Consider the following 11,937-nt stretch of genomic DNA (forward strand, 5'->3'; position numbering starts at 1 on the left):
ATCTATTCCTTTGCCATTTTTGTTATTAGGTGATGGATTTCTTCTTGTATATGATGTGTAAATTTCTTTGGATTGATAACACCAGACTTACGTGTTGTTTTAGTAATAAAGAATTTCCTACCATTGAAATTTAAACAGTGATACTGAATGGTGACTAGTGGGAGCGGGCAAACCAGGTGCTTGATTTCAGTTTGAATGCATGCACTGCCAGTGAAATTGGTTCGGAAAATGAAATCGAATGCCACTTGACAGAATCTTATTCCAGCAATCTGAGGTATTGTTATACAGAATGGGGACTTTCCTTCATGTAGTTTCCTGCAACAAATAAACAATTTCATTCCCTCATCTTTGGCAACTTATAGCCCTATATCATGTTATGGTATATTACAAAGAAAAAGAACTTTTGGGATAATTTGAGAACTTCAAATAATATATTTTACAAGAAAAAATATTCCATTTCTGTCGAATTAAAGTTACGCTGTTACGCTTAAATCTACTAAGGTCTCCCTCGTATATTAGAAATCTCTCGAAAGCAAAAATATCTCAGTTATGTGTTATTAAAAACATGTTTTCTAATCAGAGACAACTGTCAAAAATTTTCTTATTTTCTATCAAGTGGTTTATTTAATCAAATACTGGATTGGCAGTTGCTTTACTCAAGAAAACCGTTAAGAAAATTCTCTATTATCACAGAAATTTAAATCATTCGTTTTTGCCCAATTTTTCTCATTTTTAAAACTTCTTCGCAGTCATCTTTATCAATTGCATTGAAAACTTCTTTCAATTCCTCCATTATAATTATTTTTACATTCAAATAATAATTCACTAAATAACCTAATAACCTAAATTAATAATTATCGTCTACAGAAGCATTAAAAACAACCATCGAAAAATAATTTACTGTCAGCTGTTTCCCCATCAAATCTTTACAGATGTCAAGTTAATCCAAATTATTTGGTTTAAACTTCTTGCTTTGGAGGTTTAAACTTTCCCAGAGTTTAAACTCAATACAGAGTTTAAACTGATACTGTGCAAACGGAATTTTAGTTTGAACAAAAAAAAATCCAGATTTGGTTTAAGCTTTAGCTTAAACTTACACTGTGCAAACGACCCTTATACTATAATACATCTCCTAGATGCCTATTATCCTAGATTTATACTGTAATAATATGTATTACATACTTTATATCTCGCCTGTAATCTGTATACTGTTACTAGAATCCATAGGACATGTCGTCTGTCGTCTAATTCTTCAGGAAACTCTCGTGTTTCAGAAGAAAGGGCTCTTACATAGTTGAACCAGGGAATAGTTGGTGTTTTACGGTCATATATCATATTTATATTTATTTTTCTTGAGGTTCATTACTTTTAAACCCCCTCTATAGGTCTTCCAGAATGCTAGACTATGTAGGCCTATTGGCATGCATACCGGGTTGAAGATAGGGAATCCTCATCTGATACTTGTTCTCGTATTGTAAAATTATTATTTTTTACTTAGTTTGAGAAATATGCAATTCTGCATGAACAATGCTGATATTTAGCCTACATATAAAAGCGGAATGTCACCAATTCATTCACTCACTCATTCATCTATTAACACAACTAAAACTCTATTGGACCAAATAGACTATGTTCAAATTTGGCAGTTATGTTCAGTCGGCCTTCAGGCGTACTAAGAACAGACTATAAAAATTCCAAATCTGCGTTTTCTTAGATTTTTCAAGAACTGATTGACAAAATATTTGAATTTGATACACAAAATGATCAGTTATGGTGTAAAAAGTTGAATGTTCATATTTGGCAAACAAGTTCAGATGAGATGTACAAATGTTGAGAGTTTTAAAATAAACATACGCTCAAAATCTTCGGTTTTTCAGGGTTTTTCGATGAAGAACTTGAGATTCACTCGGTGATCTGGACACAGCCTATAGATTATTATCACATATCAATCACTCAATATTTGTGATGAAAAGTCCCAATAGGGAACAAAAGGTAGTATGGGGTGAGTTATGTAAATAAGAGCTTTTTCGTCAAACCCTACCCCAAATTTTGAACCATCAACCTCACTTGTACAAGTGAACGGCCGGTGAACTAGGGTGGTTGAACCTGACCTACACCAACCCTCAACTAACCTATCCAGTTCATGCTCACTCAAATCAACTAATATCCCACACGCCAACAAAAATATCAGCTTTCAAATGAAACTATGAATGAAGTTAAACTACTTGAATTTCACCCTATACCTTAATTTCTTATGTTGTGTAAAAGTACTCCTCTCTCTCTCCAGATGACTTCCAGGTGTGGGCTCCACACCCCCCCCCCCCATCCCCACATGACTTCACAACAATCTCTCCAATCACCTAGACTGTAATCTAAACTACTTGAACTACTGCATTTCAGCTTACCAAATACATTAAATACCGTACATAATAGATTCGCTGCTGCAGTGAACCTGAGAAGCCAGCCATCTACATCATTCATACAGCGCAGATAATATAGTAACATCTCTTTACAAAAATTAAATACAGCTTCTCTCTTTCCTCGAATTTACAGCGAAGCAGTGAGTTATTTGTTCATACGAGTTAGCATAAACTGGATTTATTGGTTGGTTGACCTCAACTCTCAACATCAACGGATTCAAGAAACTGAAATTTCAGTTACGATCTATAATAAAATCCCCATTCCCATTTTCAACAAAATAAACTAGAAATATTATTTGTCCCATATTAACCCCTCTATAGAATGATATATATATATATATATATATATATAATATATATATATATATATATATAATATATATATATATATATATATATATATATATATATATGGTACGGCACTAACCCACTTCTTTCTCCAGTCCATACGATTTGAACGGCGTAGTCACTTTCATTCCGAAACCAATATGTACTTCGCCCTGACCAAATTTCAATTCGAGGAAAACTTCACCTGATAACATTCATAAGAAATCATCCATATCATAAATACAGAATAATCTATCAAGTAGCTGGAAAAAGATAATAATTCAACTAATCCTCGAGTTTTGAAATTATTACATTATTTATATAAGTATTTAACATTGAATAATATACAAATCATATGAATGATAAATGTATTTAAAAATATTCAAATTTTATTTCTCAAAGGTGACATTTTATTAATTTTAGACTTTACAAACTCTAATCAGGAGGTGAAAGTGAAATTGAAAATTTCCAATGATAGAGTAAATTCCGTCCTGTCTTGTGTCGGCGAGGTTTTGGTGTGGAAACGGCTGATTGGGTTGGCGTTTATCTATTGTTAACAACTATCACCAAAGACCAAAAGCTTATTTCCTACAAAACATAATGCCAACTGGTCAGCCCGAGTTGGAAGTAGAGAAAGGTCAAGAGAATACTATGTTACTTTTTGAGTTATTAATAATCTACTCGAAAGCTGATATGAATAAGAGTCTGATTTTTACAGTAATAGTAGAGTGTATAAAGGAAATTCTTTTCCAATTATCCTTGGAATGCAACATTTCAGAAGAAAAAAACTTACATATACATCGACATGCAATTCGAAAAGGAACATTCCTGTCAAATTCATGAAAATCTATTCCAAGCCTAAACATTCATACCTACATATAAAGAGAAATGCAAAATAGTCGACTTGAATCATAGTCCTCACATCTTAGACCTCAATTATGGCGTGAGATAGAAAATTCGAAAGGATTTCTCTGTCAATAAAATCCACATAAGAATAGATTACGATAACTTGAATGATTTTCTGTGAATGTCTTGACCATAAAATTAGAATGTTAATGAGCATATGAGAAGTATTAGAGGAATTACTTACTTACTTACGCCTTGGCTCTATAACCTATTGAGGGTCGTGGCTTCCCGCAGTATGACTCTCCATTCGTCTCGATTTTGTGCTCTTCTTCTGATGCCCATTTGCCTGAAATTAGTATCGACGTCATCTATCCGATGCATGCTTGGCCTTCCTCTCAATCTTCTTTCTCCTGGATTGGTCTGAAAATTTTCTTCCCAGTTCTTGAATCTTCCATACGTTTCACATGCCCCAATCAACTTAGACGCCTCACTTTTATTTCAGCTGCAATATCTGGGTTGTTGTACAGCTCTTGCAGCTCTTGGTTAGTGCGGATCCTCCATTATCCATCACTACAGAAAGTCTTTAATTTTTCGGAATATCTTCCTTTCCAGACAATGAGTAAGTTTTCGTCCATTTGAGTTGTAGACTTTACTTTCAAGTTTTTTTTAGATAAGTCGGGAGATGAGGAGCTTTTTCATTGCATAATAGCATCTATTATGGAAGTTTTTCTTTAATATCCACTTGGATTGCGTTTTTGTGTGTTATCACAGCTCCCAGATATCTAAATTTCTCAAACTTTCTCAAAGCTACTGTTTCCAACCACAAACTGTATTTCATTCCCTTGGACATTATTTCTTCGTCAATTGTGCATATATTCTACCAAATATGGTTGTATTATTCCAAATCGGGTTTGCTCAGATTTATTTTTCAGTGGACAAATCTTTCCTGTAGCGATCTTTTATTCCTGGCTACCAGAACCACATCATCCGCGTAGGCCACGTACTGTAGAGTCCTATCCATGATAGGGTTGACAGTCAAGCTCCGTAAAATCTTTACCACACTGATTAGAAAATTACTTGGTGGTGATTCTTCATGAGAAGTATATGCATATGAAGTATTTCATGGGAAGTATTATAAAGAGTGGGTGAAGAGTCCAAGAACGGCTTAATATCTGATACACAAAGGTAATTGATGGTGGGTGTGATTGGGGATCCTACTAAATTGAGAATACTACTTTACTATGACTTTAAAAATCTGGTCCGCCAATTAGCAAACTATTCCATGAAGTAGGTGAATTTATGTTTATTTATATTTAATCCTGTAAAGTTTTGAGTATAAGGATTGAGGACAGACGGGCGAAGGTTGTGTAAATGTGTATTCAAAGTAAGATGCTGCTTATTTCTATTGGCATGTGTAATGATTTTCCTACAAAGACCTGTCTTAGCGTTGGAACCCCAAACTCAACAAACAAATTCCTGCTAGGATACAGTCTAGGCCGTTTTAGAGCAGCTCTAATAAATGCTTTTGCAGGGTAAATATTCTATTAAAGTGCGTGTCAAAGGTTACCCCCATAATTCTATTCCATATTGGAACAAGGAGTGAGCGAATGCATGATATATGGTTCTTATGATGTTGATATCCTTTAGAGTATTAATTTTATAGAAAATGTATATTAGGTATTTTAATTTAGATATTGAAATAGATAAAATAAATTTAGCGTAAATTTAGCGGTATTTTTATTTTTATTGTGTTGTACATGAAAGTTCCATTTTAAGTGACTGTCAACTATTATTCCAAGATATTTTAGGAAATTGACTTTTTCGATTGTTCCACAGATACAATAATTATTATTGGGTCTAGAGACGATATGAGAGTCATGGTTGTGAATTTTTATATCTAATTCAGTAGGTGGTTCACCAGTTATTGTTGGAGTAAAAGCAATAAATTTTGTCTTATATTTGAATTTAATTTGAGAGTATGCTCGTCAAACCATCGCTTAGCAATGCTTGATCCTTCATTTGCGTTTTCATATGCCTCTCTCCATGATGATCCAGTAAATAGCAATACTATATCATCAGCAAAAGATATCTTGGTGGAATTCGGGATATTCAATTTGAGAAGATTATTCAAACAAATCAAGAATAATATTGGCGATAAGAACATTCCTTGAGGAAGACCAAAACTTGGTAGAATTCTTGTATCAGTTTTATTGTTCAAGGTCATAGTTTGCGATCTATCCTGCAGATAGCTGGTAATCAACTTTTTTGCCACTCCATGGATACCACATCCATTGAGCTTATCTGTCAATGTCGAATGGGGCATGGTATCAAAAGCTTTCGCCAAGTCTAGGAAGTCACAGCCAGTGTTTTAACGTTCTTATTGAAATTCCTGTTAACTGAATCAATCAATACCATAACAGCAGCATCCTTGGTTGATTTACCACACTGATTTTTTTTGCAATTAAATTATTCTTATTTAGGAAGTCAACCAATCTTTTTAATCAGTCTTTCTATTATTTTAGCAAAATTGCTAAGTAGACTAATTGGTCTATCTATAATTTGCTGGATTGCTCTTATCGCCTATTTTATGGATTAATATAATTTTGGCTATTCAAAAACGTTTTGGAAAGTAACCCTCACTAAAGCATCTAGTTATTATTATTTCAAGTGGGCCAGCAATATAAGGGTAGATCTGTTTCAGGCAGCAAATTTATCCTCTCCAGGTGAAGCATCATTTTGAGGGAATTTATAGTAAGTGAATTTTCAACAGCATTTGTTGGATGTAGACAGAGACTATTTCAGGAGGTATGGATAATGATTGTAGGGGAGATGTATTTCTATTGTTATCTAGTGCTTCTGCATATTTTTTTCCAACATTTACAAAATAGTCATTAAATATTTTTGCGTCTATTTTTGATTCTATCTTTGAGTTTTTTCTATTTCTAAAATTTATCTAATATTTTCTCATGTCTTTTTGTATTACCTTTGTTTAATTCAAACTTATTATTAAAATATTCAATTTTTGCATTTCCAACAATGTTATTTAAAGTGTTTCTGTAATTTTTATAATGATTTTTCAGAACTGTATTGAAAGGCTGCTTTTTCAGTTTTTGGGCCATTCTATCTCTTTTGCGCATTGCACTCACAATACTCTGTGTAATCCATTTTTAATGGCCTTTTCTTATGTGATATGTGTATCACTACTTTACTATGACTTCAAAAATCTCTTTCGCCATCTTGGATCCGCCATTTTGCATCTTTATTTTTTTACAATGAGAAGGTGGTCATGTGATACATGATTTCAGTACAGAATTTCAAGACAAAATGAATGACGAAAACCGCACATCGATATCTCAAACCGTTTCGAAGGTTTTCATATTATAAATAAATACCACTTATCTATTTCATTTCTGATTTGCATGGTATTCATTTATAATATATCTTTGAAATGGTTTGAGATATAGATATGCGATTTTCGCCATACATTTTTTCTTGAAATTCCGTATCGAAATCATGTATAGCATGGCCACCTTCCTATTCAAAAAACAAAGTTGCATTCTAAAATGGCAGAACCAAGATGGCGGACGTGATTTTTGAAGTCATGTGAACTCAGACTTTTCACCCACATATAATTCTTCATGGGGTATGAAAAGTATTACTCAAAAGGAATACTATTCCCAATGTCTATAAATAAATAAATATACAGTAGCATTACTTACTATACTTCACTTCATTCAGTGAAGACATCCTTTCAAATTTGCGTACATCGTACATCGCGAATATCGTAGAAGTTGCAAGAATAACTTGCCTATCACATACCGTATCAAGGGTATACCATAAATATATTCGATTTTCTCCCAAGAAACGCACCATATTTCAATAAGTAATTATTGACCGAGCGAAGTGAGGTCTAAGATTCAAGTCGTCGGTTTGGCATTTCTCTTAATGTTAAATGTTTATATGTTGCGCATTTACGGCGAAACGCGGTAATAGATTTTCATGAAATTGACAGGTATGTTCCTTTTTTAATTGCGCGTCGACGTATATACAAGGTTTTTGGAAATTTTGCATTTTAAGGATAATTTAAAAGGAAGAATCTGGCGTACGCCAGATATTAGAGTAAAAATCAGACTATTCATCATAAATCAGCTGACAAGTGATTACACAGATGTGTGGAGAAGCAGTCTATTGCTGTATTCCATAAGGTCTATAGTTTCAATCAGGTACTTGTGGATGAGAATACTGCGTGAGGTCTACTGTTCACAGAACTACTAGTTGGATAATTAGCTTAATAATTCCTGAATTGAAATCTGTATTTTATCATGTAAATATATAAGAACTGTGTTGCTCCAATATACAGCAATACATTTTCTGGTGGTGAATGTACTGACCTGTTATTCCCCAAGTGGTATTATCTTTCTTAATGAGTCCGAATTCACCAACCAGGAATATCTTAGTAGTGCCTTCAGTGTAGGTAGTGAATGCTTTGAAGGCTTCAACGTTTTCTGCCTTTGATTTTGGAGTGATGTAGCCTGCTGCCACAGCTCCTCGGAATCCTACAACCATCACATTAGATCTATACAACTTTTAAAAAAAATCAGTAAGATTTTGCATTGAAAATAATAAAAATCTGGTGTGGTACACTCACACAACTTTCCTTTTGCTCATTGAACTGCAAGCCTTAGGCCCGCCGCAAAGTAGACCCACGTAATACACGAAAAGCAACCCACGGCGTGGGATGTTCTGTAAACCGTTGCTAGGCTAGACATCTGTGTAATGATAATAATACATACAATGAATAATCCACTGTCAGCTGATTATGAATAATTCTGTATCACTGGTTTACAAAACATCCCACGGCGTGGGTTGCTTTTCGTGGATTAGCGTGGGTTCTACTTTGGATGCTTCGTCAATCATGTTACCGCCCGTACCTCGCACAGTAATTACCACAGTAATTACTCAATTATTGTAGAACTGGAAAAATCACTCATTGCTCAGTATAGGCTAAATTTGCTTTCACTGAACACATTGGCGTATGTTGACTTTCTCTGATATATGTCAGAGGAAACTTATACGTTTTCTAAGATTGTTTTATTCCATGTAAAATAAAACATTAGAAAAACATGTAAAAGATAGCTTTTTGACTATCAATTTAGAATTGATAGGTTTTCAATTTTCATTTTTTAATAGGTACGATAAATTTATTTTCCAGTTTTTATCAATTGGATTCGGTTTTCAGATGATCCATTCTGCATAATATTCCAATTTGTATAATATTGTTAAGACCTATGATGTGTCAATGTGATATTTTTAGTACTGTACAGTTATGATCCTATTTTTCTTCTCAATTATGATTAAATTTTGTAAGCACAGTCGTTTTTCATGTCGAAGTCAAAGTTTATTAACATACTATATATTGCTCACCTTTCTGTATTACTTTTAATTGACTGCTACCTATTTATTATTTTTATTACCGTATTTTGGATTGTGATTATTTTTGTTTCTTCACAAGAAGATCCTATAGCCAATTCATAATAATATATTGTATTTTGGAGCAAGATGGTGAACCAAGCACTGATCGGAGACATCTCAAGTTGATAGATAAAAATAGTTCTATTGCTCCGGATCAAAATAATTACCATTAAGTATTAAATGTGAAACAGATTTTTATAATTATTAATTTTAACTTGAATGCAGCAATAACGTTATCTGAGCTTGGTTTTAAAATCACCGAGGACTCAGTCAGTTTTCATATGTGGATTTATAATGTTATCATCGCAGTTCGTAATGGATCAGAAATTACAACTAAATAATGATAATAACGATGTAAATACGTACCTCTCATACCAAATAAAGGCGTTGCAAAATCGACCTCATATTTGAAAGCAATACCATTACCATTTCTGATCAATCTCGGACTTGGACTTACACTAACTGCTTCTTCAACTGAAAAATAAATTGAAGCGTGTGAACGACACGAAAATATAAAAGTTATTGCAGGCCTCGGCTCAGGTGAATGGCACCCTGGGCAAATGTTCTACTGGGCGCCCTCTTATTACTATAATGTAAAAGCAAATAATCTATGTCACTTATATCTTATGAAGTGAGTATATAGTATGAAGTGAGAATCACGTCTTTCAAACACAAAACTGTAGATCTCTTAACATTCTTCAGACGATTCAAAGCGGAAAATCCTCTCTCTGCAGAGCAGTTGGTGACTAATCTGCTTAGAAAAATATTCTAACAGCTACTACAAGATTTAAGAAAGTAAACTTCAATTCATGTTCTATCATTTATTCAAACATGTCATGGATTCCATCAAAAGTTCTTCCTGTTCTCCATACATTTTGAAGTGCAGACATTCATTTTCAAATTCACTTCTTATCTCATTAGGGCGTTGGAGGCATAAAGTTTGTTCGCAGCTTGTGGTATGGCCTCTTTCTGTAATTCTTTTTGAACAAGAGCAGATAGTATGGTATTTGAATGATATCACTTTTCAAAAGAGATATCAGCTTATAATTCTCATGTTATTACTATTTACATTTTACATTTCCGGTATTATATATACTGTACCTATATTATATTTACATGTTCTGCTGTTCTATGTATTTTTTTAATCTTGAGTAAAATATTTTTATTGGGTATTTTGATTCTCTAAATTATTTTCATCATCTTTTATTTGCGCCCTCAAAAATTGGCGCACTGGGCAAATGCCCAATCTGCCCGGGGCTGAGTAGGCCTAATGAATATTATTTCATTTAAGCTGATCAAGGATAAGTTTGATCTGCAGTTCTGAGAAAATTCGTCTTGAGAGATACTGCTGGTATGTGAATCGAATGAGTAGAAGTAGAAGTAGGTCTGTTCAAAATGTGTATTAGTAACAGAGCTAATTCTGAAATAAGGAAAAAATTCTGTATTTATAACTTAATCAAATTTAAAAATATATTGATGTGCCGACATTTCTCAATGCTAATAGATACATAAGACATGAGTTGTGAACATTATTTATCAACAGAAGAAGTAGCCATCTGATTTTTTCTCTCTTCTTATTGCATCGATTGCATTGAGTCAAGTGGATTAAGAGTCGAAGTGCCTTCATTGTAGTGGAGGAAGTAGATGAAAGAGTGATGCTTCGTGAAGTACAAGCTGGGTGAACTAGAATAAGACTCAGACTAAAGATAGTCTCAAGTCAAGATTTCTTTATCCCACAAATTTCAATTTACAACATGTGAGCCACAGAGCTCAAAACTACAGTGATTCCCCTACAAGACTATACGTATAATTTACTATACGTTAAAAGACTATACATATTACAACTAAATACTTCCTATAAAGTATAGATTTTTATTTTCGAAATAAAATTCGGCACGTTAAAGAAATGAAATTCATTCATTCTTTGCAGCATTGTGATTCCATTGATGAAAGACTACGACTTGCACAGAATACAAATGCAGGGGTGCCCATAGGGAGGGGGAGCTCATTTTTTTCTAATTGATGTGAAATTCACATTTCGAAAAACCGTTTCGAAATACTCCTAGTACACTTTTTTGAACACGCTATTTTCAAAAAATATGAATCCTATCAAGTAATTTGATATGATATCTGACCTTCTATAGCGGCCGTCGTTGCAGGTACAGTGCAGGGATGATCATTTTTTGGGCATTGACATTGTGGCTGATCACACTTATGTGCTACCTCATCCTCCACTTCCACCACTTCTGGGCTCATGCGATCCACTATGGCCAAAGCATCTTCTTGCACTGCACTGTTTGCTAATTGTGTCATTTTTTCATCTGTAGACTTTTTAAGAACATACTGGTCGTTGGGATCTTTACAGACGTTGGCAGGGGCAGGGCAGGAGCAGGAGGTTTTGATTCGCTCTTATTGGCTGGGGGATTGCTGACACCGTCATCATGTTATTATTGCCCCAAATCCAACTCAAGTCCACACTGCAGTCTGCGTTTCCAATAATGCATAATGTGATTATCAAAACGCTCTCGATGCGCAGTTTTCTCATCTAGACAAATTGATTACACGGTTTATTAAAAAGTGGTGACTTACATATTGGGAACCCATTAGAATACAGTAAAATGCATAAATTATTCTTCCACCAAAAGATGGTTTGGATTAGAGAACAAAAAGCGTATGACTACGTAAAGTAACCCAATAGTGAATATTGTCCAGTCACCAGGCACTTTTTGCTGGAAAAACCTCCGAACACGCTATTTTTTTGTGCAATTATTCTGGAGTATGGGAATCTTTAATACGAAATTTGACCTTCAAGCCCTGGAGTGTTTTAGAGGGTGTCCCAAAACCTAGGATTTTTGATTCCTTTTCCATTTAT

At 34.0% G+C, this 11,937-nt stretch overlaps 1 protein-coding gene across 1 annotated transcript; it reads right to left on the minus strand.

Annotated features, from left to right (window-relative positions):
- Positions 1 to 280: 280 nt before the first annotated feature.
- LOC120350065 lies at positions 281 to 11,625 on the minus strand. Its single transcript, XM_039422205.1, has 5 exons — positions 11,201 to 11,625; positions 9,432 to 9,539; positions 7,985 to 8,149; positions 2,848 to 2,952; positions 281 to 315 (listed from the first exon to the last, which is right to left on the minus strand). The coding sequence occupies exons 1-5, from the start codon at positions 11,376 to 11,378 to the stop codon at positions 281 to 283; spliced, it is 591 nt and encodes a 196-aa protein (XP_039278139.1). The 5' UTR covers positions 11,379 to 11,625.
- Positions 11,626 to 11,937: the final 312 nt, after the last annotated feature.

The sequence above is a fragment of the Nilaparvata lugens genome, chromosome 1 (assembly GCF_014356525.2).
Source record: "Nilaparvata lugens isolate BPH chromosome 1, ASM1435652v1, whole genome shotgun sequence".
NCBI classification, from domain to species: Eukaryota; Metazoa; Arthropoda; class Insecta; order Hemiptera; family Delphacidae; genus Nilaparvata; species Nilaparvata lugens.

What these genes read in the sequence shown, in the direction of transcription:
- LOC120350065 (XM_039422205.1), bottom strand. Translation starts at nt 11,378, where the DNA reads ATGACACAATTAGCAAACAGTGCAGTGCAAGAAGATGCTTTGGCCATA. An exon ending in GCCTTTATTTGGTATGAGAG is followed by an intron (nt 8,150 to 9,431) that starts GTACGTATTTAC and finishes TGATGGTTGTAG; the next exon opens with GATTCCGAGGAGCTGTGGCA. An exon ending in TACCACTTGGGGAATAACAG is followed by an intron (nt 2,953 to 7,984) that starts GTCAGTACATTC and finishes GAATGTTATCAG; the next exon opens with GTGAAGTTTTCCTCGAATTG.